The following is a 23,168-nucleotide window of genomic DNA, read 5'->3' on the forward strand; positions in this document are numbered from 1 at the left end:
AATCCATGTAACAGAGGACAATATACACCACAAGTATTTTGTGAAGTACCATGAATTTTAAGTTGTTATAAAAAACAAATATGGCTTGATCGCAGATAGCATATTGCAAGAAAAGTCTTCTACAATTATATTGTAGCAGGACAAGAAACTTAACATAAATACTTCCTTTCAAAAAACCAATTTATTGAAAGCTCAATTAACACAAGTAGGTGTGAACAATTAAGCATAGAGATTTCATACATTTCGGGTATGCCTGTACATCACAGAGAGTTTTGGATTTGAAAGATCATCAACTTATTTCAACAGCTAAAACCATAAACATGTAAGATACTAACTATTATTGTTCATACTATTTATAACTTTAATTTTGCATATTTTTTATATATTTCAAACGTATATTAACTTTATTAAATATTTTAGCCTAAATACAACTTAAAAAAAAAAACATAAAAATCTTATAAAACCGTGAGCAATTAAAAAAAAAAAAAAAAAAAAGATTTAACGTTCGGACGAACAGGCAACGAAGGTGGCTAGTCAGAAGATAGTGTTCATCTTGATAAGTTAATAAATAATTAGAGAACATGTCAGCCAAATATATATATATACTACTGGATATATATATACACAACATATAGCTTATTATAAAATAACTACATATTACATAAAATACACAATATAATGTAAAAAACAGTTGAGCTAAAAATATTTTCCCATTTCCTATTTTTTAGTGTGTTCATAAAGTGCCCCATAAAGAATAATATTGTTTTTAAGGCATTCATTTTCAAGCATTTAATCAAAGTATTTATTGGGCCCTTTTTCTCAGAAATGTCCAACACAAAGTTCGAATCGGATTTTTTAAGCCAATAAGAAGGTGTTATATCATGAAGGCAAGGCAGGCAAGTTTATTCTATACATAAGCAGCCTTTCAACGCTTTCAACACAAGGCCAATTCCAAGGTGCTTTACAACAAATGAAATCATCAGACAAGGGCATTTAAAATAAAGATAATAAATAAACATTAAAAGAAAAAAATACATGAATACAAAAGTGCATGAATAAACAATTACATGAATAAAAAGGCTACAGTGGCGCAGTTTAAGATATGAAAGTCAGCACAGCGAAGTACCAACTTATGATGAACACACACGGCCTCGCTTGTCAATTAACCAAGTCAGGCGATGGCAAAAAAAAAGTTTAGCGGATTGTAAAAGTAGTCAGAGTTGCAGCGGACCTGCAGTTTTCTTGGAGTTTGTTCCAGATATTTGGAGCATAATAAATAAATGCTGCTTTACCATGTTTAGTTCTGACTCTGGGGACAGAAAGCTGACCTGTCCCTGAAGACCTGAGAGATCTGGATGGTTCATAATTTAGCAGGAGGTCAGAAATGTATTTTGGGCCTAAACAATTCAGTGCTTTATAAACCAGCAGCAGTATTTTGAAATCTATTCTTTGACACACAGGAAGCTAGTGTAAAGACTTCAGAACAGGAGTGATGCGATCCACTTTCTTAGTGTTAGTGAGGACTCGAGCAGCGGCGTTCTGAATCAGCTGCAGCTTTCTAATAGATTTTTTAGTGAGATCTGTGAAGACACCATTACAGTAGTCCAGTCTACTGAAGATAAAAGCATGGACAAGTTTTTCCAAATCCCGCTGTGACATTAGTCTTTTAATCCTGGATATGTTCTTTAGGTGATAGTTGGCTGATTTAGTAACTGTTTTAATGTGACTGTTGAAACTCAGGTCAGAGTCCATGACTACACCTAGATTTCTGGCTTTATCTGTTGTTTTGAACATTGCAGACTGAAGCTCAGCGCTAACTTTTATACGTTCTGCCTTGGCTCCAAAAACCATTACCTCAGTTTTATCTTTGTTTAACTGGAGAAAGTTCTGACACATCCAGTCATTGATTTGTTCAATGCACTTACTCAGTGTTTGAATTGGAGAATAGTCTCCTGGTGAAATAGTTACGTAAATGTGTGTGTCATCTGCATAGCTATAGTAACTTATTTTATTGTTTTTCATTATCTGAGCCAGTGGTAGCATGTAGACGTTAAAGAGAAGAGGCCCCAAGATGGAGCCTTGAGGAACCCCACATGTCATATTTGTCAACTCAGATGTGTATTTACCTATAGAAACAAAGTTTTTCCTGTCCTTTAAGTAGGATTCAAACCAATTTAGAACTGTTGCCGAAAGTCCCACCCAGTTTTCTAGTCGGTCTAGTAATATGTTGTGGTCAACAGTGTCAAACGCAGCACTGAGATCTAATAATATTAACACTGAAGTTCTGCCACTGTCTGTGTTTAAGTGGATGTCATTGAAGACCTTTACAAGAGCAGTCTCAGTGCTGTGGTTTGGACGAAAGCCTGACTGGAACACATCCAAACAGTTATTTATTTATCTAGATACATATAGATATTTAGCCCTGGACTTCTTGCAGTTTTCCTAAATCACAGGTTTGAATGTTGAGATCCAACATTTTAGATGGGGATGAAACAGACTGCAGGACTGTATTTCCTCACCAGGAAGTAATTGGTGACCGTGTGAAGTCTCTTGTTCCAGCTGACAGCCAGACACACGAGGAAGTTTCCGATGATGGCGAGCACAGCGATGATGAGCTCAGTTGCGATGTAGAGGCCCTTCAGACGGGGCAGGAACCCGTACGGCATCTCTGCCGAGCAACTGCCGGGGGTCGCATTCATTATGGGGAGGAGGCGGAGACTCAGTCATGGGAAGCCTTCAACTGTACCATTCAGCCGGCGGTGGTGAACAAGGTGTTCAAATCTTCCACTTAATTTGTCCTATACTGAGAGATGTATATAGTTTTAACACTGAGTACACACTACATTATTTTGAAGAGAAGAAGGAGATATGAGAGGAGAGAGGTTGTTATGAAGCTCAGTCTGCAGCCTTTGTGCTGAACAACTGAGAGGGAAGAATTGTTCCTGATAAGGGACAAAAACATCGACACGCGCACCCAAACAAGTGTTCACTGTTTACACACTGATATTGATTCAAACTGCTTCCCTGTTGCTTCATTAAAACACATGGATTGTAAAAGATACATTTGCAGTGAAAAGGCACAAAATATAACAGGGCTGAAGTTACAGTACTACACATTATTGTTGTGGGTTGGGGGACTCTAATGCATTCCTAATAATTTTTTGCTGAACGATCATCATTTTGAAAATATTATGCATCTATGACAAGGCATGTTTTTACAAATATGTGTAAAAGGGATTAGCGAGTAAATCTCAAGAGATACAGATAAATAAAATATAAATCTGTTGCATGACGAAATTAAAGGGCCGTACCTGAAAAATCAGACATACAAAAAAACAAACGTATACGTGTGACCCTGCAATTATTTTAACTCAGTCCCTTAGAGATTATAAACTAAAAAGGCTTTCATACCCAAAATCCCCAGGAAATAGTCATTATTTGTGGATAATGAAGTTTACTTACCTTCAGGTGCATTCATCTCGAAGTTGGAACATCATCCAGCACACTGACATAATTAAAGTTGATGAGGAAAGGCAGCAGGTACACATTGGAAGGACACTGGGAAATAAGTAGGAGGAGCATCAACTGATAAAACCGTCCTTCATCACACTTCCTCTCCATCCCTCTGTGTTCCCTCTGTTTCTTACAGGGGAGATAAAAGGAGAATGCAGCATACGTCAGCAGCAGGATCCTGTTGAATGAACAGCAGCCGCTGCCTTACTGTTATAGATTCGGGGGAAATGGAAAAGCAGATATGCTTTGACGTAAATCTCCCTCCTGTTCATAACAAAACAAACATGTCATATCAAAATTTCACGCTTGGGCTACACTTTCATATAGTAAAATAATTTGTAATTTTCTTCAGTAGAACAACAAATACAGAAGCCAAAACATGCGCTAAACATACCATATGCTGCTTAAATTACATTGATTAGATATTATATCAATATGATATAAAAGCATACAGTAGGCTAAGCGTTATTAGTAAAATGTACCTAGAATATAACTTTTCATTTGTTAAAAATATTAGATGTATTGATTAGTCAATACATTTTTTTCATTGTTTAATTAACTGTATTTAAATGTTTGCTAGCTTAAGCATCTCAAATGTGAGAATATTCAGCTTTTCTTTGTATTTGTATATATATATATAATTATATTGGGTGTCTTTAGATTTTGGACTGTTGGTTTGACAAAACAAGAACATGTAAAGTGTCCCTTTGTAAATCTGTTCACTGTACAGTATAAGAGCTCTGCAGTTGTGTTTGCTTTATGCACATTAAGTTCCTACTTTATGGAACGTTATGTGCATATTAAACATGTTATTTATTTATTATAACCAGAAGCAAACTCAAGAAAGACAATGACTAATCGATTAGACTTCAGCTAATTCAGATGAGCCTCTGTATGAGTTTGTATCACTTAAATATCATCCAAATGTATCCACTCCTTCACTTTTCAATGCCAAAACCCCGTTTTAGTTTTTATAAAGTAACAATACATATATTTAAATATTTGTAGTTTCAGTAATTAGGCTAAATTGAAGCTCAGAAAATAGTGTTTTGTACTTTCCTACTTTCACCGCTGAAGGTCGCCAGAAACACCTTTCTTCTTCTGTGGTGCTTTAAGACACGCTATACCGGAAGTTTCTGCAGGTCACGTGACTATGTAACATCCGGGCGATTTGTGTTTACTTCAGTCAGTAGCAAGTATGGCTGTATAGAGAGTTAGTTAGGATGTTACAGGACACATTTTGATAAAGAAGAATCTCCTGGGTCTTCAGCAGACAGACATGTCTGGGTTCAGCGCGGAGCTCATAGACTACCTGGAGGGGAGGATAAGTTTTGAGGAGTTCGACAAGCGGAGAGATGAGCGGAAAGCAAAGGTAAGGAGAGCCGCAGCACTCAAAAGTAGAGCTAAGTTAGCATAACAAGCTAGCTAACTCAGTATGCCCCTTTACATGTAATTGATAATAATTTACTACGAAAATACTTCCATGCTTGATTTTTATTTTGACTGTTACGTTGCTCAAACGGTGAAGGTAAATATATGTTTTCCTCTCTAAGGAGTCGGAGGGACCTGCAGGTGTCGAGGAGGAGGCTCAGCCTTCCACCTCCTCCATTATCCCGGGAAAGATAGGTAAAACTGTCTCATAACAGTTTTTACTTTACAGTGTTATTGTTTCAATTATATATTGTTTCTGAAAAACATTGAAAGCTTTAACAAACTCAAACAATGAAGTACGCCATAAATGATTTTCCAAAAATAATAATCAACAAAAGAATACAACTAAAATTGTATCTGTTATATTTATTACTGTTGATCACATCGCTTCACAGAGGAGGGGGTCAGCCCGGGGGTCCAGCTGGCCTTCGCCTCCATGCTGGAAGAAAAGCCAGAACCAGCATCTTCAGAAGAGCCGGAGGAGGAGGAGGAAGAGGAGGAGGAGGAAGAGGAGGAGGACAGCCTGAGCTACGTGGATGATGAAGAAGATCAGGATTACAAGGTGGAGAAAGATGAGGGGGGGAAGATGGAGATGGACATAGAGGAGGCGGCAGAGGTAAAGGAGGCAGAGAAGGGGCCAGGGGTGACAATAGAAAGAAGACAAAAAGGCAGGAAGAAGAAGAAGAAGAAGAGAGCGATGGATGAGGACGAAGACGTGGCAGTGGGGGATGTGTTTGCCCTAGAGATGGAGCTGAACCGAGAAAACAAGAAGATGATGAAGGTGAGGACGAGAGTTGGAAGGTGTGTTTCCAAACTTTGAATGTGTGCAAGTGTTCAACTTAATGTGTGTGTGTAGGAGCGGCGTCATCGCAGCAAGCTGCCCAGAGCTCTGAGAGGCCTGATGGGAGAGGCCAACATCCGCTACGCCCGAGGAGAGAAAGAGGACGCCATCCTGATGTGCATGGAGATCATACGACAGGGTATGAGACCACTTGTATGTTGTTTTCTTTTAGCTATTCTTTTTTATATTTCTCCAATCCTGAATCTCTCTCTCTTGCAGCTCCTCTGGCCTATGAGCCCTTCTCCACCTTGGCCATGATCTACGAGGATGAGGAGGACATGGAGAAGGCGCTGCAGTTCGGTCTGATCACGGCCCATCTCAACCCCTCAGACTGCGAGGAGTGGGTCAGACTGGCCGAAATGTCTCTGGAGCAGGACAACATCCGACAGGCCATCGTCTGCTACTCGAAGGGTCAGTGGCTTCAGATTCAAACATGAGAAGAACCATGGTGTATTCTTTGTCTAGCAAGGGGCTCTAGGAGTACTTTTGCCACACATTTGAATAGGCTGTTCTCATCATGGTCTTTTGAATCAATCCACACCTAACACGCACCACTTATTGGATCATTGTGTTTTGCTTCACTATCTCTGGGTTAGCACAGCTATAACTCTTTCACCTAAGTTTTTTAACAATTAAAGAATGCAATATTGAGTGATTGTACTGCCCTACTGTCAATATCAATGTTCTCCGTTCACTCTTGTCCTCTGCAGCTATTAAATATGACCCCACCAACGTGCGCTACGTGTGGGAGCGCTCCAGCCTGCACATGCGCCTGGGCGAACACAAACAGTGCATGGACGGATACCGCAAGATCCTGTCCCTGCTGCCCATGGAGGACGGGGAGCACTTCATGCAGCTCTCCAAGGACATGGCCAAGTACAGAACACACACTGAGAGACAAACCACATCCACTATCACAGTATTTCCTTAATAAAGTGTCATAAGGTTGTAGGTTTAGCAACATCTTTGTGTGTGTGTGTGTGTTGTTTAGGAGCTACTATGAGAGTAATGACTTGCCCTCAGCTCTGGGGGTAATTGAGGAAGCTCTTGCGCGACACCCCGACCTGGTCAGCGATGACTTCATCAACATGGCCGCCGAGCTCTTCATCTCCAACCGGCAGTACAACAAGGCCCTGCGGGTGTGTGTGTGTGTGTTCAGTGAATAAACAGTTTGCTCGTCATTCAAAGGAATAAAAGGTGTGTTTTTTCTTAGTGAAGCAAATGGAGTCCTCTGTGTGCTCTTCTAGGTGCTGGTCCAGTTTGCAGCTATAGTTTTGGTCAGGGATGAATCCAACCCAGATGTTGTCGAACCAAGGGAAGAAGAGAAGGAGGCGGAGAAGACGACTGAGGAAGAAGCAAACACGAATGAAGAATGTTCAACAACTGTGAAGACTGTAGAGGAAATAGCTGCAGAAGAGAACGGTGAGTAACTATTTTTCTTATTATGCAATTATCAGAGATGAGCAGACACTAGTCATCACTATCAAAGGGTACTTTATATAACCACAATGGATTAAGATAGACGATTCTTTAACACAAAATCCATCACAAACTAACTGTATTCAAAGTGCATTGTTACGCTTATTGAGAATGATGTGTTGTTCCCCAGGTGAAATTCGGGATGTCCAAGTGCCAGACAGTGTCCCAGTGGACCTGAGGACCAAGCTAATGGTTTGCCTCATTCACCTGCGTGTCATCACACCCCTGGAGGCAAACACAACTTTACTTTTACCATTGAGTTTAAACTTTTTTGGAGACTTGCCGTAAACGTTTTGTTTCTGATATGTTCAATAAACAAACAAAAAAACCATCTATCTCTGTACGAACCCCCCCCTCAGGGCCTGGTGTCGTCGCTGATGGAGCAGAGTCAGGAGGAGATCGGGGACTTGTACCTGGATGTAGCTGAAGCCTACCTGGAGGAGGGCGAGTACATGGCTGCTCTGCCTCTGCTGTCCGCCCTCGTCATCTCCGAGAAGTACAACCTGGCCGTCGTCTGGCTCCGACACGCAGGTGGGGCCGACAGGAAGTGAAAGTCAAAGTGAACAAAACACAATCTGTAGACTGTCATGCAGGAGGGGGCATATATGGCAGAAATAAAAATAAAATATAATTAGCTATTAATTATAGTAGTTATCATAATCACCTATTTGGACACTTTTGCAGAGTGTCTGAAGGCGCTGGGCCACATGGAGGTGGCGGCACAGAGCTACACTAAAGTGGTGGATATGGCCCCCCAGCACCTGGAGGCGCGGCTCTCCCTGGCCACCCTGCAGCAGCAGCTGGGCCGACCCGACTGCGCCCTCAAAGCTCTGGAGTCCATGTACGACAGCGACACTCTGGCACAGGACTCTTCAGCCGCACAGAAGGTATGAGCAGGGATCCATCACTAAATTCATGGGCAATACATTATTACAAAAAAACTCAAAGTTATCCAAAGTACCCCCATTGCCCTACTTTATGGATTTGAAAGAGTGCCAGGATTTTTGAGTTGTCAGTGTGTTGTATGTGTGTATACTCTCATCACTATATGTGCCGTGGTTGTAGGAATTGAAGCTGCTTCTCCATCGCTCCACCCTGCTGAAGACCCAGGGACTCACACAGGACTACCTGGATGCTATGATCACTATGATCTCCATGCTGCTGAAGGTAACACTCACTCACACAACACTGTTTATAATAGTTAAAGCGTAAAAGCAATCAACAGAAACAAAAAGCTAACACTAGGCTATTAAGGAACTACACATCTTCACGTCACCACCGCTAAGCTAAAGGCGGCTAATGTTGTGTAGTGTAGTCTCATTTAGTCACTTGTTAGTAACCGCTATTTATATGACGCATAGAAGCTTCAGGCATTCATTCTGTCATTAAAGGATGATTCCATGTTTCTGTGTTAGGTGTCCATGCAGCGAGCTAAGGTGTGTGTGCGTTCTGTCACCTTGTCGGGGGAGAGTCACCTGAGACTGGTGAAGTCTAAAGACATGGTGCCAGAGATTGATGATCATGAGGCTGCATATCTGGACAACACAGGTAATTGTCCGGCAGTGGCTCAGACAGTAGTTGCTTGAACTGGGAGCTGTAGGGTCGCCGGTTCAAGTCTCCGACCTGACCTAAATATGGAGTGTGGACTGCTACTTGGTACGGCTGCAACAAACAACTAATTTGATAATCGATTATGAAATGATAATGGATTATTCGGACTATTACTGCCTTGCACAATTTCTCAAATGCTCTTATTTAGCCATCAACTTTTAGATTTAGCTTGAGGTTGTTTTAGGCATGTGGAAACTAACAATGAAGACAATAAAGATGAATACTTGATTCAAAAATAAATATATTATTAATAAATTAACTAAACACATTTTGAACAAAATTAGCATAGCTTTTTATTTAAATTAAATAAATAATATTTCACATCAAACAACAACAAAGTTTTAACAAATGGTATTAAATAATCTAATGACAGAACTGTAAACAGAATAGCTGAAACTTAGTTTCAGCTATTCTGTTTACAGTTCTGTCATTAGATTATTTAATACCATTTGTTAAAACTTTGTTGTTGTTTGATGTGAAATATTATTTATTTAATTTNCATATGCCAGTACAAGCTCTTGCCAATCAAACCACGTGCTTGTGTGTCCGGGGCGGGAGATTCATATGATTGGTTGTTGGTCGAGTTTCAGACATGACCACCGGCAAGCTTCAGCGCACGCCGCCGTGTGGACAGGCGCTGGTATATGGTATATGGCTGGTTAGCAAGCAGTTAGCTATTTACACACCTGTCACATATGTGGAAAAATTAGAAGGGCAATTATTTTCATATTACATTAATCTGACACGCAGCTTGTTGAAGTTCAGAAAAGGATGCAAAAGCTCTTTCTTTCAGTCCCCGATAATTGGAATGTTCAATGTAATGTTTTACAGAATATCCCTGGCGATGCTAAAAAATATATCAGCTCATATAACAGGACAGCACATTATTATTTTTCTCATAATCTTGACAAATATTTGAACTTGTTAGTAAATAAAATAAAAAAATCCAACCAATTTGTTTGTATCCATGGCCAAAAGATTTAAATACAATTAAATAATTGAGCTCCAAAATGAAATATGTTTTCTACTACCCACAAATTATCTTTTGTTTTGCTATTTGTCCATGTGGGCCACCTGAAGTGTTCCACTGTACTGTGTGAGGTTGATTTAGTCAAATTGTTCCCTCAGCAGTAGCTCCAAGTCTGCAGGTTATTTATACATGGTGAGAATGTGCCTAAATATACACAAGCCAGTGAAAAAAAAGATCCAGGCACTGACATCAATACACCGACCAGTGGTAAAAACACAGGCAGGCACAAACATTCCTACTACTCAAACTAGGCTAAGGCAAATAAATGATGAATAGCATGCACAAGTGTTTCCTATAAAACCCGAATGTTTGTAAGCTGGACAGGAGGAGCATTTCACCCTCTAACTCTGCACTAAAACCTAAATACTGCTGATATTCTTCTTTGTGAGGCGGGGCTTGGGTTATGCGTACAGAAAGTGCTACATTACTGAATTATGCAAGCTTAAAAGCAGCATTAGGAAAGCTCGAAATGTAAAGAAAATCAGCCTAATTAAATCTGTAGTGGCGCTACAGCTGAGGCTGTCCCTAAAGACATGCCAAAAAGGTGTCCTATTTCCCCAAAGAATGTTGTGTAATGTTGTTGTGCTCCACTTCTCTATCTGCAGGGAGAAAATGAATACAAACCGCCCCTTTAACTGCCAGCGTACAGGATTTCTGGTTGGGTGTTGCTTAATATGGGAGACAAATTAAAGGTCTATTAAGTTAAATTTAGATCTGGATGAGGTTTGTACAAATGCACACACACACACAGTCCTGAAATAGCTGTAGCGTGATTGGAGAACAATGAGGTGGTCCCGTCTGAGGCGACAGCTTCCTGTCCCCAAACACAACCATCACATTCCTCTGTGCCAGTGCTTGTGTGTGGGTTTGTTTCATGAGATTCTTTCACTTCTAACTTGTGCGGAAAGTGCCAAATACATTTTGACAAGACATGACAGTGCTCCACCAACTAAGACACTCCCCCCCCAAAAAAATAGTAGTAAGGGTTTAAAACAATTGGATTTTAATTGAAAAAAGACGACTTGGTCGCATTATGGTTGTGTTTTTGTGGCTTCAGCCATACGTCATGGCATCTCGGCCTCTATTGCTCCAGTCATTTCCTGTGGATAGAACATGACATCAAAATCTGGAGGAAAGCAGAAAGATCTACAGGGTCTTTATCTGGGATGGGAAATGATGTACTTTGAAATGCTGTGGTTGTTTTTAAATCATGTGCCTAACAATAAAGAAGCATATGTGGATTTGTTAATTAGCGCAATATGGCAGCAGTTTTATCCAAGAGCAGATTAGGAAAGTTCTTTTCAGTTGGTTTAATACAAAAAAGCATGGGGCACGATGCATCAATAATTGAAGTATCACATAACTGGTCAATAGGCGTAGTAGTCTAAAATAGTCTCATGCACTTGAGAGTCTCCCTTGTACTTGAATGCAACGCCAAGCTGCAGCAGAGGGATGGTGGAGTATGTAAATGCTGCTTCAACTTCTCCTAAAGTGTTTTGAGCAGTACTCGACTTTCTACTTGAGAATTATTACCATTAAAATGTACTTATTGTACCAAAAGTACACTTTTTGCACATTATAGTCCATATAAATGCAATTACTGGATTATGACTAATGATGTATTAATGTGATCATAAATGTGGAGCTAACTGAAAAAAATATACTGCTGCTGGACACCTTAACATTTAATAATATATCATAGTTCATGTATTAGTTTATTTTGTATTGGCTTATAGTTTAAACCTCTAGTGTAACTAAAGTGAATCAAATTAATGTAGGGGAGTAACAAAATATAATATTAGCTTATAAATGTTCTGGGGTAGAAGTATAAAGTAGAATAAAATGGAAAAACTCAAACGAAGTTTATAACTACAGTACTTGAGTGTGCACTTACTTACATTACGCCAAGCCACTGGACTTACTGTAAATGTGTCAATTAAGGCTATTCCTTCAGCATGAATCTGCTAAAGGAAGCCACATCCTCATTGATCTCAGCACAATAACGACCTGTCAATCATTTCCCTGAAATATTTAACCCCAGACTACACTACTAGTATGTACAGATTACACTTCCAGACATATGGGGCTATAAAGTGAGATAATAGGAGATGAGCTGTTTTTCTGAGGTTGATCTAAATTGTGATTACTGCTCTGATCTGATTTACCCACATTATTTAACAGTGTGTAGGCTATGTAAGCACTGTTGACTTGTTTTTGCATAAAGCTCCTTTTTATTTAGAACCTACGATGATGCTGAAGATTAATTTTGTCTTTGTTGTTGTTTTTATCAGGCCTTTAAATGTTGCTCATGCGCTCAACATACCACATTAAAGTATGACTTCATCAGTTAAAAATCAGCCATATACACAGCAGTAAACACATTTGTGGGTGAAAAGAGATATGATCAAATGTATTTGCGTTCAGAAAGAGGGTCGTTAAAGGCAACATATGAGTCAACCCCCCGGTGTAAAATCAACCACATAACTGTCTATTATTATAACATACATCTGAGGACGCGTCACTTGCCTTATTTACACCGAGTTAAGCGTCGACTACGACCACACCTGCATGCAAGCCCTGCAGAATGATTATGAGCGAAGGACCTCCATACGGCCCGGGCACCACCGACCCTTCATCGGCTTCCAAGCGGGATCCAGAGCTCCAGAGGCCGGGCGAAGAAACGCTGCCCCTCGGTAGCCAGTCTGGTCAAACAAGCCAAACAAAATAATGTAATTCCCGTTTTTAAATCATAGTTCCGATCTCATTCTCTAAAAAATCTCCGTCATGATGCCAGGCTGCATAGAAGGACGAGTTCATCTCTTATTTATTCGGCTGGACCTCTCCACATCCGCCTCTCCGTTTCCGCCGCTTCACGCACTCTGCTCCCGGGCAGCTGACGCCCTGCCATGCCGGGGAAAACACAACCAGCCGCCTTCTGGTTGTCACAATATGGAACCGTTATACCTGCTGGTAAGGAACTTTGTTTTAGCAGCGCATACCGTTCCAGCTCAGCATCAAAATAACTGCTTTAACACCTCCCACCACCACCACCCATTTGTAGGTTCCCAAGATATAGGTCGCGGGTTAAAGGGGTCGCCAGACACAGGGACCACAATAAACAAGGTGCCCCATTAAAGCTCCCATAATATCCTATTCTCAGGTGTATTTAAGTCATTTTGAAACCATTACAATATGTATGCTGTTATTAAAAAACAACATTATTATTCTCATACACATAGATGAATAGCTATTTAAAAAAGGCTTGTTTTTTCTGACACATTGCTCAGACACATTATGTAAAATACCAAAAAATTATAATGTCACCTTTAAGAAGGCCATGAACCACTTTCTACTTTTCTCAGCACCAACCATCTAAACATGACACCCAGAATGACTATATAACTATGTAGATATCATGAACCCACTATTTATTAACTTCAAAAGAAGGTAGGTATATATTATTAATGATTACTAAGATAATATTGAGTACAACAGACGGTGAAAATACGGAAGCAAAATCATAAATATTAATACTTTTATATTAAATATCTTGTACTAGAATGTGATACTTGAACTTTTACTGAGTATTTTCATTTTATGCTACTTAAAACTTCGAATCAAATACATTTTGGATACCAATATTATATATCAATATTATTTAACAAGTAGTTCATTCTTTTTTGATGCCAATACTTACGATTTTCAATACTTACAATTTACTTCCCATACGATTTTCAATGCAGGACCTTCACTTGTAACTGAATATTTTCAAAGTTTAGTTTTGCTACTTTACATGTTTCACCACTGATTTAACATATGATCTCAATCCAGACAGATATTACAGGATTATTACCATAATAACAGGTACTTTATGCTAGTTATGATTGAGAAGGAAAACGTTTAGTAGTATCTATACTGCGTTTTGAACAATAGTACTGCTCACATTATTCAGTGGCTGGGGAAAGCCCCTCCCCTCCATAAGTAGGCTGTCCCGCCTCTGGCCTGGCCTAGATGCAGTGCCGTGACCCGGGAGGAAAATATCATGGTAGCAGATGTTTGGGAGAGGAAAGGGAGGGATTTGGCAAATAATCCAACAGTCTTAATCCCTGCATTCACAAAAGAAAAAGGATGTCCATCACTCTTTGTCACATCACTGAAAACAAAAACATTTAAAAACAACAAAAAAAACACAGAAGCATTGTGCCAATACAAAGAAAAAAAACGTCTTTGGTTGGAGTGAAATTCTTTATAAAACAAATATGACTTTCTTTACATGATGGGTTATAGCAGTTTTATTATACTCTTACTGAAGCTTTAGGACTGTATATACATTTATAAATAATGCAAACGTAAATCAAATCCTTCATAAGAAAATCGGACATTTGCTAAAATGGGACTGGAACAATTATGACATTTTCTAAATTAATTTAGCAGTAGTGCTACCAAAACTAGAAAAATATCAATACTATGAAAAACTCTTAAATCTCACAGCCTTATGTACAACATAACTGAAATGACAGCATTTATATACATATGTACAGCTGGTTTGTGACAAAGATGCCTTGCTTATAAATGAATCAATACAGAAATAAATACATTTCTAATTAAAAATGTAATCTCTGAATACATTTAAACTTTTATTATTTTGTGTATCTGTATAAAAGGTATGATTTACCTTTTTGTACAATTTGGACATTTTTTTATTTACTTTTTTCTTATGTGTAAATAAATATTTTCATTTCTTCAGAAAACCCAATTTCCACCTGGGATAGATAAATATCTTTATTCTTTTTTCAGACAACGCAGTGTGTTTTGATGATCTGCTGGGCCATGTTCATGTTCCCGCTGGCCTGGTAGATGAGAGACAGGTTGAAGGCGATCTCTCTGCTCAGATCCACCTGATCGTCAGGGATACCCTGCATGGAGGGTCAAAAAGAGACAAAAAGAGCAAAAGATGTTGCGTTATTGAGGTCTACTGGAGAATTGTGCACAAAAACTAGCAAAAAAGAGGACGTTTTGAAATGTAGTCACAATGTTACAGCAGACTGAGAACTCAATAGTATGCAGTTATGTGATAAATAGTTATGTGATGTATGGATACACACCTCGAGTTTCTGAGCAGGCAGCTCCAGTGCCTTTTGATAATAATGTATAGCCAGATATGTGAGGCCCATCTGATGCAGCGCTCTGCCCAGGTTGTACATGCTCTCCTGACACACTCCCCGCAGCTCCACATACCGCCACAGGAAGGAGAAACCCTGAAAACACACACATTTTAATAGGAGAGTATGTCACTGTACAGGAACTGTTAAAGAAGGAGTATGATTCAGACTCTGTACCTGTAGCACCAGCGCATGGCGTTTGGCCACATATTTCTGAGAGGCCATGTGGAAGAAGGTGAGGCCCACACACAGGCTGTGGAGGGGGGTGTCGGGGTGAGTCTGGAAGGCCTGGACATACTGGCCTAAAAACAAAATGTGTTAGAGAATCACACCAATGGAAAACAAACAAATACTGCCTAATCTCACTCCAGAAACAAACAGGGCTAGCGGGACGATTTGTGGAAGACCTGAAAGCTAATTTAAATTATAGTAGCAATTCAAATCTATGGGCAACAATGAACAAACCTGGACATCAGGAGAAGGATGCTGTAACAAACCATTTTGAACTTAAGTAGAATATAATACAAATCAATTAAATATAAAATGGTACCTAGGGCATGTTTGAAGCTTCCGGAGACCATGGCGTTGTGACCGCACAGGAAACACAGGGCGTGGTTGTCAGGATGCTTCAGCAGGAGGCGCAGACAGAAGCGATGGTGACGCTGGTGTTGGGAGGTGATAGTCAGCTGATGGGGAGAAAAAACATATTAGACATTTGTTTTATTTCACAAAAACAGCCACATGAACAGGAATAGGTAGAAGATTGTTTGCTATTTAAATGAGCATTTACTACTCAGAGGGTCAGTGGTTCCATCCCAACACAAACAGTCAATTTGCCAAAGTGTCTTTGGGTAACTAACTTAAAATACCCACACTTCCCCCCCAGGCATGTCTACAGTATTGAAGTATATGCAGACCTGGTTGAAAATATTCCAAAGCTGAGGCTGATCCCGATTTTCCATCAACATCAATCTGGTGAGAAGAAGGAAACAGACACAAGACAATTTGAACAATGAACCCTCCATGTGAACATCTGCCTGATGGAGCTGTACACTTGACTCTACCTGATGTAGTTGTATGCTTTGTAGTAGTTGTGGTCGAGGATGGTGGCGGACAGGCCGAAGAACTCCAGCTCCTTCCTCCGCGGCTTGTTGTCGTAGAAGGAGTAGAACTCCATGGCAGACTCCACCAGCAGCTCAGACTCCTCGTAGCGCTTCACCTCGCTCATCGTCTGCACGCAGCTCACCAGCAGCTGCCACCAGTCCTCTCTGGACAGGACGTTGGTCTTACCTGGGGGCGAGAGGAGGCCAGCAGTATGAAATGAAATGTAATGACTCATAACAAGAGTGGATAAATAGATAACACTTTATATTGGCTTTATTTCATTTTCTACTTATCATAGATAGAATAGAATTGGGAGGGATGAAACCCTCTTTAATGGTCTCACAGCACACAGGGACATGTGTTCTCTGCTTTTAACCCATCCTAGTACCAGGAGTCTAGTACTAGGAGCAGTGGACAGCTATTGTACAGCGCCCGGGGGAGGGGGGTGTCCGGTGCCTTGCTCAAGGGCACCACGGCAGGGCAGGAGGTGAACTGGGACCTCTCCAAGTAGCAGGTCTGGTCGGGGACCCTACAGCTCCCAGTCCAAGCCCCTACTGACTGAGCCATTGCCGGACAATTACCTGTGTTGTCCAGATATGCAGCCTCATGATCATCAATCTCTGGCACCATGTCTTTAGACTTCACCAGTCTCAGGTGACTCTCCCCCGACAAGGTGACAGAACGCACACACACCTTAGCTCGCTGCATGGACACCTAACACAGAAACATGGAATCATCCTTTAATGACAGAATGAATGTCTGAAGCTTCTATGCGTCATATAAATAGCGGTTACGGCTCCTACACACGGCGGCGTGCGTTGTTGCTTGCCGGCGGGGGGGGCTGAAACTCGACCAACAACCAATCACATGAATCTCCCGCCCCAGACACACAAGCACGCGGTTTGATTGGCTAGAGCTTGTACTGGCATATGATTCGATTGGCTGACGCCTCCGTCGAGGCGTCAAATGTAGAACATTACTCTACTTTTGCAGCGAGCACCGCGAGAGAAGCTANCATATGAATCTCCCGCCCCGGACACACAAGCACGTGGTTTGATTGGCAAGAGCTTGTACTTGCATATGATTTGATTGGCTGACGCTTCCGTTGAAGCTTCAAAAGTTGAACATTAACCGCCCGTCCACACGGCGGCGTGCGTTGAAGCTTCAACGCTTCTGCCCATTCACCTTGAATGGGTTGACGTCACGCTTTGCCGAACTGCATTGTTGTCGCTTCGCTCGCGATGCCCGCTTCAAAAACACTACAGCTTCAAAAAAAGCTTGGAGCTGGGCTTGTCTGAAGCTTGGGGATTTTATTCGAGCACCGCGACCAACAACCAATCACATGAATGTCCCGCCCCCGGCATACAAAGCAAAAAACATATATATAAACTCCCCAAACAGGCGAAAACCTACCAGTTTCACCCACTGTCTCTGCCACCTCCCTCCATGCCTGGTTCCTCCGGTTTGTATCCCAGTAAATAGTTCTGGTCGTAAAGAACCGGGTGATTTGCTACCGTAATTTCTCGTTTGGAATATGAGGAAATGAACTGCGGTCTGGCTCTCCCAGCTTGCACGCAGTTTGATTGGCTGGCGCTTGAATTGTCAGATTTGCATAAACGGGATTTGATTGGCTGACGCTGGCTACTCCGGCGTCTCCGGCTTCAGAAGTTGCGGAGACGGCGGACAACTTCTGCAGCCGGAGACGGCGGAGACGGACCGCTATGCTACCCACAATTCAGTTCGGCGAAAAGCGAGGCAACGTGACGTCACCCCATTCAAAGTGAATGGGCAGACGCGTTGGAAACCGTCTTTGAACCTGTCGAAGCTGTAGTGTGGACGGGCCGTATGCGTAAACGCAACGCGAGCAAAGCGAAGCGACGGAACCACAATGCAGTTCGGCAAAGCGTGACGTCACCCCATTCGAAGTGAATGGGCAGAACGCACGCCGCAGTGTGGCAGGGCCGTATCAGTGTTTATGTCATGTTGCTCTGCCCCCAAGTGGCCAACATTTAGGCATTTCAGATATTCCATAATATACCCTGTGTCTTCTCTTCGATGGTTAATTGAGTTCTACCTCCCATACATCATCTCTATCAGCAGCATGTTGCTTAATTTAGAAGCTTCGGGGGATGGTGCACATCCATTCATCCAGTTTTATGGCAAAAAATACAAAGGAGGAAAGCATAGGGTGACACGACTGATTTGGACGTAAACACCCTCATTATGGAAACCAAAGTGTGTGTGGGTTATATTTTAAAGGGTTGAGCAGATATGGATTTATATGAACCAGGAAGTGCAATATACCTATTAATCTGTGTTGTAGCTGCTGTCCCCTTTGTCCTCCTCTTCCAGCTTTCTAACTCTTTCTTCCTCTCTTTATCCTATAGGTCTTCACCTTCCCCTCTCCTCCCTGTGGACAGACAAGCAGAAGGATTCCTTGGATCGCAATACATCCATATTTTCTCACTTCTACCACTGTCCTTCATCATGGGTAGCTGGATTATTCACAAAGAACTATATTGTCCTAGAGCAGGACTTTGGACAGGTTTCTTAGGGTGTTAGGACTTCAAGGTGGAAACGTAATATTCATGACTGATCAAAGACAGAAGACAAACTATGGTTCATATTGCTTCATGAGACCTTGAATGATGAACTCTGAAGCCCTCTGCCCAATGGAATCCCAGCAGGGCCAATGAAATGTGCATCAAGGAATTCAGAACCCTCTTTTTTAAGTTGCTTTTGACAGCATACTTCTCTTGTGATCGCCATTCGGTACCTCTACCCCTCCATCTTTTTTCAGCTCTTCTTCTCTTCATCTCTCCAGCGTCTTCCGTTTGGACTAGTGATGCCCTTTTAAGCTAAAGTGTCTACTTCCTGTCTCTCGTCCTCCCTGACTTCCTGTTTTCTCTTATTGGCTCACCCACCTGACCTCCACCATTCGGCCCTCTCTAGCAACCGCTGTCCTCCGCCCCTGCCCCCGATCATCCTCCCCCTCACCCTCTCACTCCTCTGCCCCTTCCTCCCCCCGCCACCACCATCATCATCATCACCACCGCCATCCTCACCCCCAGCCCCACCACCATCACCACCGCCACCAATCCTCTCCTCCCTTCTCCGGCCGCTCTTCTGAGGGAACCATGGCGATGGCTGCCACTGCCTCCTCCTCTCCCCCGCCTTCATCGCCTGGCAACAGCACCGCCCGGGAGCACCTGCTGGCGGTGCGTCGGCGCACCCCGCACACCCGACCGTACACCATTGGTCCGGACAACCTCCAGGGTCTGTCTTCGACGGGTGCAGTTGAAGAATCTTCGTCCTCCTCCCCCTCCGATATTTCCCCAGGGAGCCAATCAGAAACGCCAACGGTGGGGCTCCAGCGGGCCAATAGCGACACAGACCTGGTGACATCAGACAGCCGCTCATCACTCACGGCGTCAACGTACCAGCTGACTCTAGGCCACACACACCTGGTGATCTCCTGGGACATCAAGGAGGAAGTGGACGCCACCGACTGGATCGGCTTGTACCACATCGGTGAGAAACTCAAACACACCTCCCCACCTAGTAGTTATTATAAAAAAAATATTACTCACAATATGTACATGCAAGTGTAATAATCAAGTTAGTATTGCACAGTTGAATATTGCACAGGTTATACAGCCAATTAGACATCCAAGTGTTTTGTATTACTCTTCCTTATAGCATTGATCCATATATGTTTTCCCACTGGCTACTATTGTCTTAATCTGATAATGTAGCTTGTAGATTATTGTGAGCTAAAAGCCGTTCTCTGCTAACGGTTGGTCTGTGATGCCCAGCAGTTCTCAGGCTCAGGTGTGAAAGAGCTGTTAATAACACACACAAAGCCTTATATCATCTCAAGCCACAGGTGACCAAGTGTGTGTGTGAAAGAGAGAGTGGAAAATCCTTTACTGGAGGCAGAGAGAGCCGGTGAAAGGTGATCTATCTCTCTGCAGATGGTATTGACGCAAGCAGGAGGATTTCTGGGGGTGTTTCTCCCCAGGGATGAGCTCTGTTTCCAGCCTGGCTGTCGGCCATCTAACCTGTGTGTGTGTGTGTGTGTGTGTGTGTGTGTGTGTGTGTGTGTGTGTGTGTGTGTGTGTGTGTGTGTGTGTGTGTGTGTGTGTGTGTGTGTGTGTGTGTGTGTGTGTGTGTGTGTGTGTGTGTGTGTGTGTGTGTGTGTGTGTGTGTGTGTGTGTGTGTGTGCGTGCGTGCGTGTAAAGCTTATCAACTGTCACATACAAAAGCTGAGGATTGATTGACGGTGACCTGGTGTGAGGGTATGTGAGGCTGACAGACATCAGCATTGATCCTTTAGGACACCGGCCATTTGTCACGGGACGCACACATAAATGTTTGATGGCTGAACAGGCTCAGAGTAGACAGGGATGTGCTTTATGACCCGAGGGCAGAGTCTCCCTCTGGAATAACTAACAACAACACGCTTCCTTACCTCATTTAAAATACACAGAAACATGAAAGAAATACAGGAAAGACATTCAGTGACAGCATAAATGGAGTGGTGGCCTGAGGTGGAGCATAGTAGTAGTACATTTACTGTATTTGAGTCCAATTTTTTTACTTTGACTGAGTATTTCCTTTTTACGTCTGCCTCGTGACATTAAAGCAACCACCACTCCTCCACATTTAAGTCGAGCGTTGCTTTTTGCGACCTTGCCAAATGTCTGAATGTAAATGTGTTTGTGTTTACACAGACGAGACGTGCGTGGCCAATGTTTGGGACTCAAAAAATCGTGGAGTGAATGGGACCCAGAGAGGACAGATAGTGTGGAGACTGGAGACGGAACCCAACTTCACGGAGCGTGAGTGGTGTTGTTTTCCTAAGTTACAATTAACGGTCTGAGAGAAAAATCCCCGTGATATCCTGATGGTGTAATCTTTTTGATGTGTTCTCCCCACAGCGGAGACTAAGATCTGCTTTAAGTACTATCATGGTGTAAGTGGAGCGTTAAGAGCAACAACACCTTGCATCACTGTCAAGAACCCTGGAGTACCGGTACGTTACCCAATCTTTCCTCCTATTTTCTCTCTCTACTCCTTTCTTTCTCATGTTACTTCCTTTACAACTTTTCTCCCAGTTTTTCTGTGTATTGGAATTTCTCTCACATGCTCAATCCTGCTGCCTAATCGGATTCCAGATGATCAGTGAGAATATTTCAGAACAAGAACAGCCTTAAAGAGCTAATGGTATTACTGGAGACTCTTGCTCCATACACATAAGGCCTGTGCGTATGAGGTGAGGCATTAAGCATTTTCCACTGCCTACTACCGGTATATACAAATGTTTTAAAATGAAGGCTAATAATAGGGTTCAGTTCAGGACATGTGCTCTACGAAGAAAATCCCCTTCATTGCAGCCCCTTAACACCTAGATTGAATTGCATAACATTTTGGGCTCCTCTTAGCAAACATAGAAACAAAAATAGAGAATGCAGGGAGGCAGAAGAAACTGAGATGAAGTGACTCTTGCTCCAGTTCAGTCAGTACAGTTTAAAGCCGTTATGTTGAACTCTCCGTTATTCCTTTCCTTCTCTGATGTTCCTTCTTTTAGCTATTCATCAAACTCTCATGTATTTTTCTCCCTAAGAAATCACTTAAAGTAGTCAAAAATAATCCACTCATACTGCTCTCCTATTGGTTTCCTCATCAGGTGGGAAGTGAAGGCCGAGTGGAGGACCAATCAGGCGTTGAGCACTGTCGGAAACTAGTCAGCTTCACCCTATCAGGTGCGAGGAGTGATTCTGTTCAATTGTGGTGTGTAGTCCATTCTTATTAACGTGAGGTTTCCACTATAGACATCCGGGCGGTGGGTCTGAAGAAGGGCATGTTCTTCAACCCCGACCCCTACCTGAAGATGTCCATCCAGCCTGGGAAGAGGAGCGGCCTCCCCAAGTTCACCCACCATGGCCAGGAGAGACGCTCCTCCATCATCGCCAACACCACCAACCCTGAGTGGCACGGAGAGGTCAGCGCGAACACACACACCGACAAATCCAAGGCATCCGAAAGTGTTTAAATTAGTGTGAATGCACAATGAGGTGTCCCTAGGGTAGCAAATATTCAGAATAGGGAATACTTCCACAATTTCAGCAGTTAAGGGACAAAAGCAGAGGTGGAACTAACCCAACAAATGCTGATTAATAACATTTAAATCCAATGTATCTCTGTAGAAGTACACCTTTGTGGCGCTGATGACGGACGTGTTGGAGATCGAGGTGAAGGATAAGTTTGCCAAAAGCAGACCAATCATCAAGCGCTTTCTGGGTCAGCTGATCCTCCCTGTGCAGAGACTTCTGGAGGGGCCGGCATTGGAGTAAGTACACACACACACACACACACACACACACACACACACACACACACACACACACACACACACACACACACACACACACACACACACACACACACACACACACAGCCATAGCACCTCTTGCTTTTTTGAATGTGCACTCAGACAGAAAGCAGTAATGTGACCTTCAACACTTAACCACAGTGACTCTACAAACTTGAGTCAATACCGATCAATGAGTCCTAATCAGCTCATTGTTCAGACATTGATCTGATATTGATTAGCGACTGAGGACATCATGTACTTTAGTGAATTGTGATGTATAGTATGTGCACAGGGGGACCGTTTGTAGGCCCTCTTTACATTTAGATACATATTATATTTCAGAAATATTAGGTATATGTAGTGGGTGCACACAATTGCTTGTATGCCTGAATTATGTGTCTCTGGGAACTTCTGATGATGTATCGTTAGTATTGAAATCCTATGTATGTATGTATGTGTGTGTGCAGTGATCAGGCAGTCAGCTACAGCCTGTGTCGGCGTCTCCCTACGGACCATGTGAGCGGGCAGCTCGTGTTCAGAGTGGACATCACCTCTATTGGACATGAAGGTGTGTGTGTGTGTGTGTGTGTGTGTGTGTGTGTGTGTGTGTGTGTGTGTGTG

General features: G+C 42.3%; 3 protein-coding genes across 3 annotated transcripts in view; 2 read left to right on the top strand and 1 right to left on the bottom strand.

The window, feature by feature from the left end:
- The first annotated feature begins 4,653 nt into the window (after nt 1–4,653).
- Nucleotides 4,654–12,602, top strand: LOC104966512 (general transcription factor 3C polypeptide 3-like). Its single transcript, XM_010795697.1, has 14 exons — nt 4,654–4,885; nt 5,067–5,139; nt 5,340–5,725; nt 5,801–5,924; nt 6,005–6,196; nt 6,496–6,661; nt 6,777–6,924; nt 7,033–7,207; nt 7,395–7,495; nt 7,624–7,795; nt 7,949–8,151; nt 8,330–8,431; nt 8,680–8,812; nt 12,418–12,602. The coding sequence occupies exons 1-14, from the start codon at nt 4,793–4,795 to the stop codon at nt 12,600–12,602; spliced, it is 2,253 nt and encodes a 750-aa protein (XP_010793999.1). The 5' UTR covers nt 4,654–4,792.
- Nucleotides 12,603–14,131: 1,529 nt separating this feature from the next.
- LOC104966513 (general transcription factor 3C polypeptide 3-like) lies at nt 14,132–19,254 on the bottom strand. The gene is made up of 8 exons (XM_010795699.1): nt 19,177–19,254; nt 16,753–16,885; nt 16,132–16,357; nt 15,985–16,039; nt 15,618–15,753; nt 15,245–15,369; nt 15,011–15,163; nt 14,132–14,821 (listed from the first exon to the last, which is right to left on the bottom strand). The coding sequence occupies exons 1-8, from the start codon at nt 19,252–19,254 to the stop codon at nt 14,699–14,701; spliced, it is 1,029 nt and encodes a 342-aa protein (XP_010794001.1). The 3' UTR covers nt 14,132–14,698.
- The window catches only part of hecw2b (HECT, C2 and WW domain containing E3 ubiquitin protein ligase 2b), a 13,061-nt gene continuing 8,455 nt past the window's right edge, over nt 18,563–23,168 (top strand). Inside the window, 7 exon segments of the mRNA XM_010795700.1 lie at nt 18,563–19,702; nt 20,905–21,012; nt 21,112–21,206; nt 21,861–21,936; nt 22,006–22,175; nt 22,381–22,523; nt 23,015–23,115. Of these exon segments, the coding sequence (XP_010794002.1) occupies nt 19,309–19,702; nt 20,905–21,012; nt 21,112–21,206; nt 21,861–21,936; nt 22,006–22,175; nt 22,381–22,523; nt 23,015–23,115 (1,087 nt within the window). The 5' untranslated portion in view covers nt 18,563–19,308.

This window comes from Notothenia coriiceps, unplaced genomic scaffold (assembly GCF_000735185.1).
Source record: "Notothenia coriiceps isolate Sejong01 unplaced genomic scaffold, NC01 NC01_scaffold00037246, whole genome shotgun sequence".
In the NCBI taxonomy this organism is placed as follows: domain Eukaryota; kingdom Metazoa; phylum Chordata; class Actinopteri; order Perciformes; family Nototheniidae; genus Notothenia; species Notothenia coriiceps.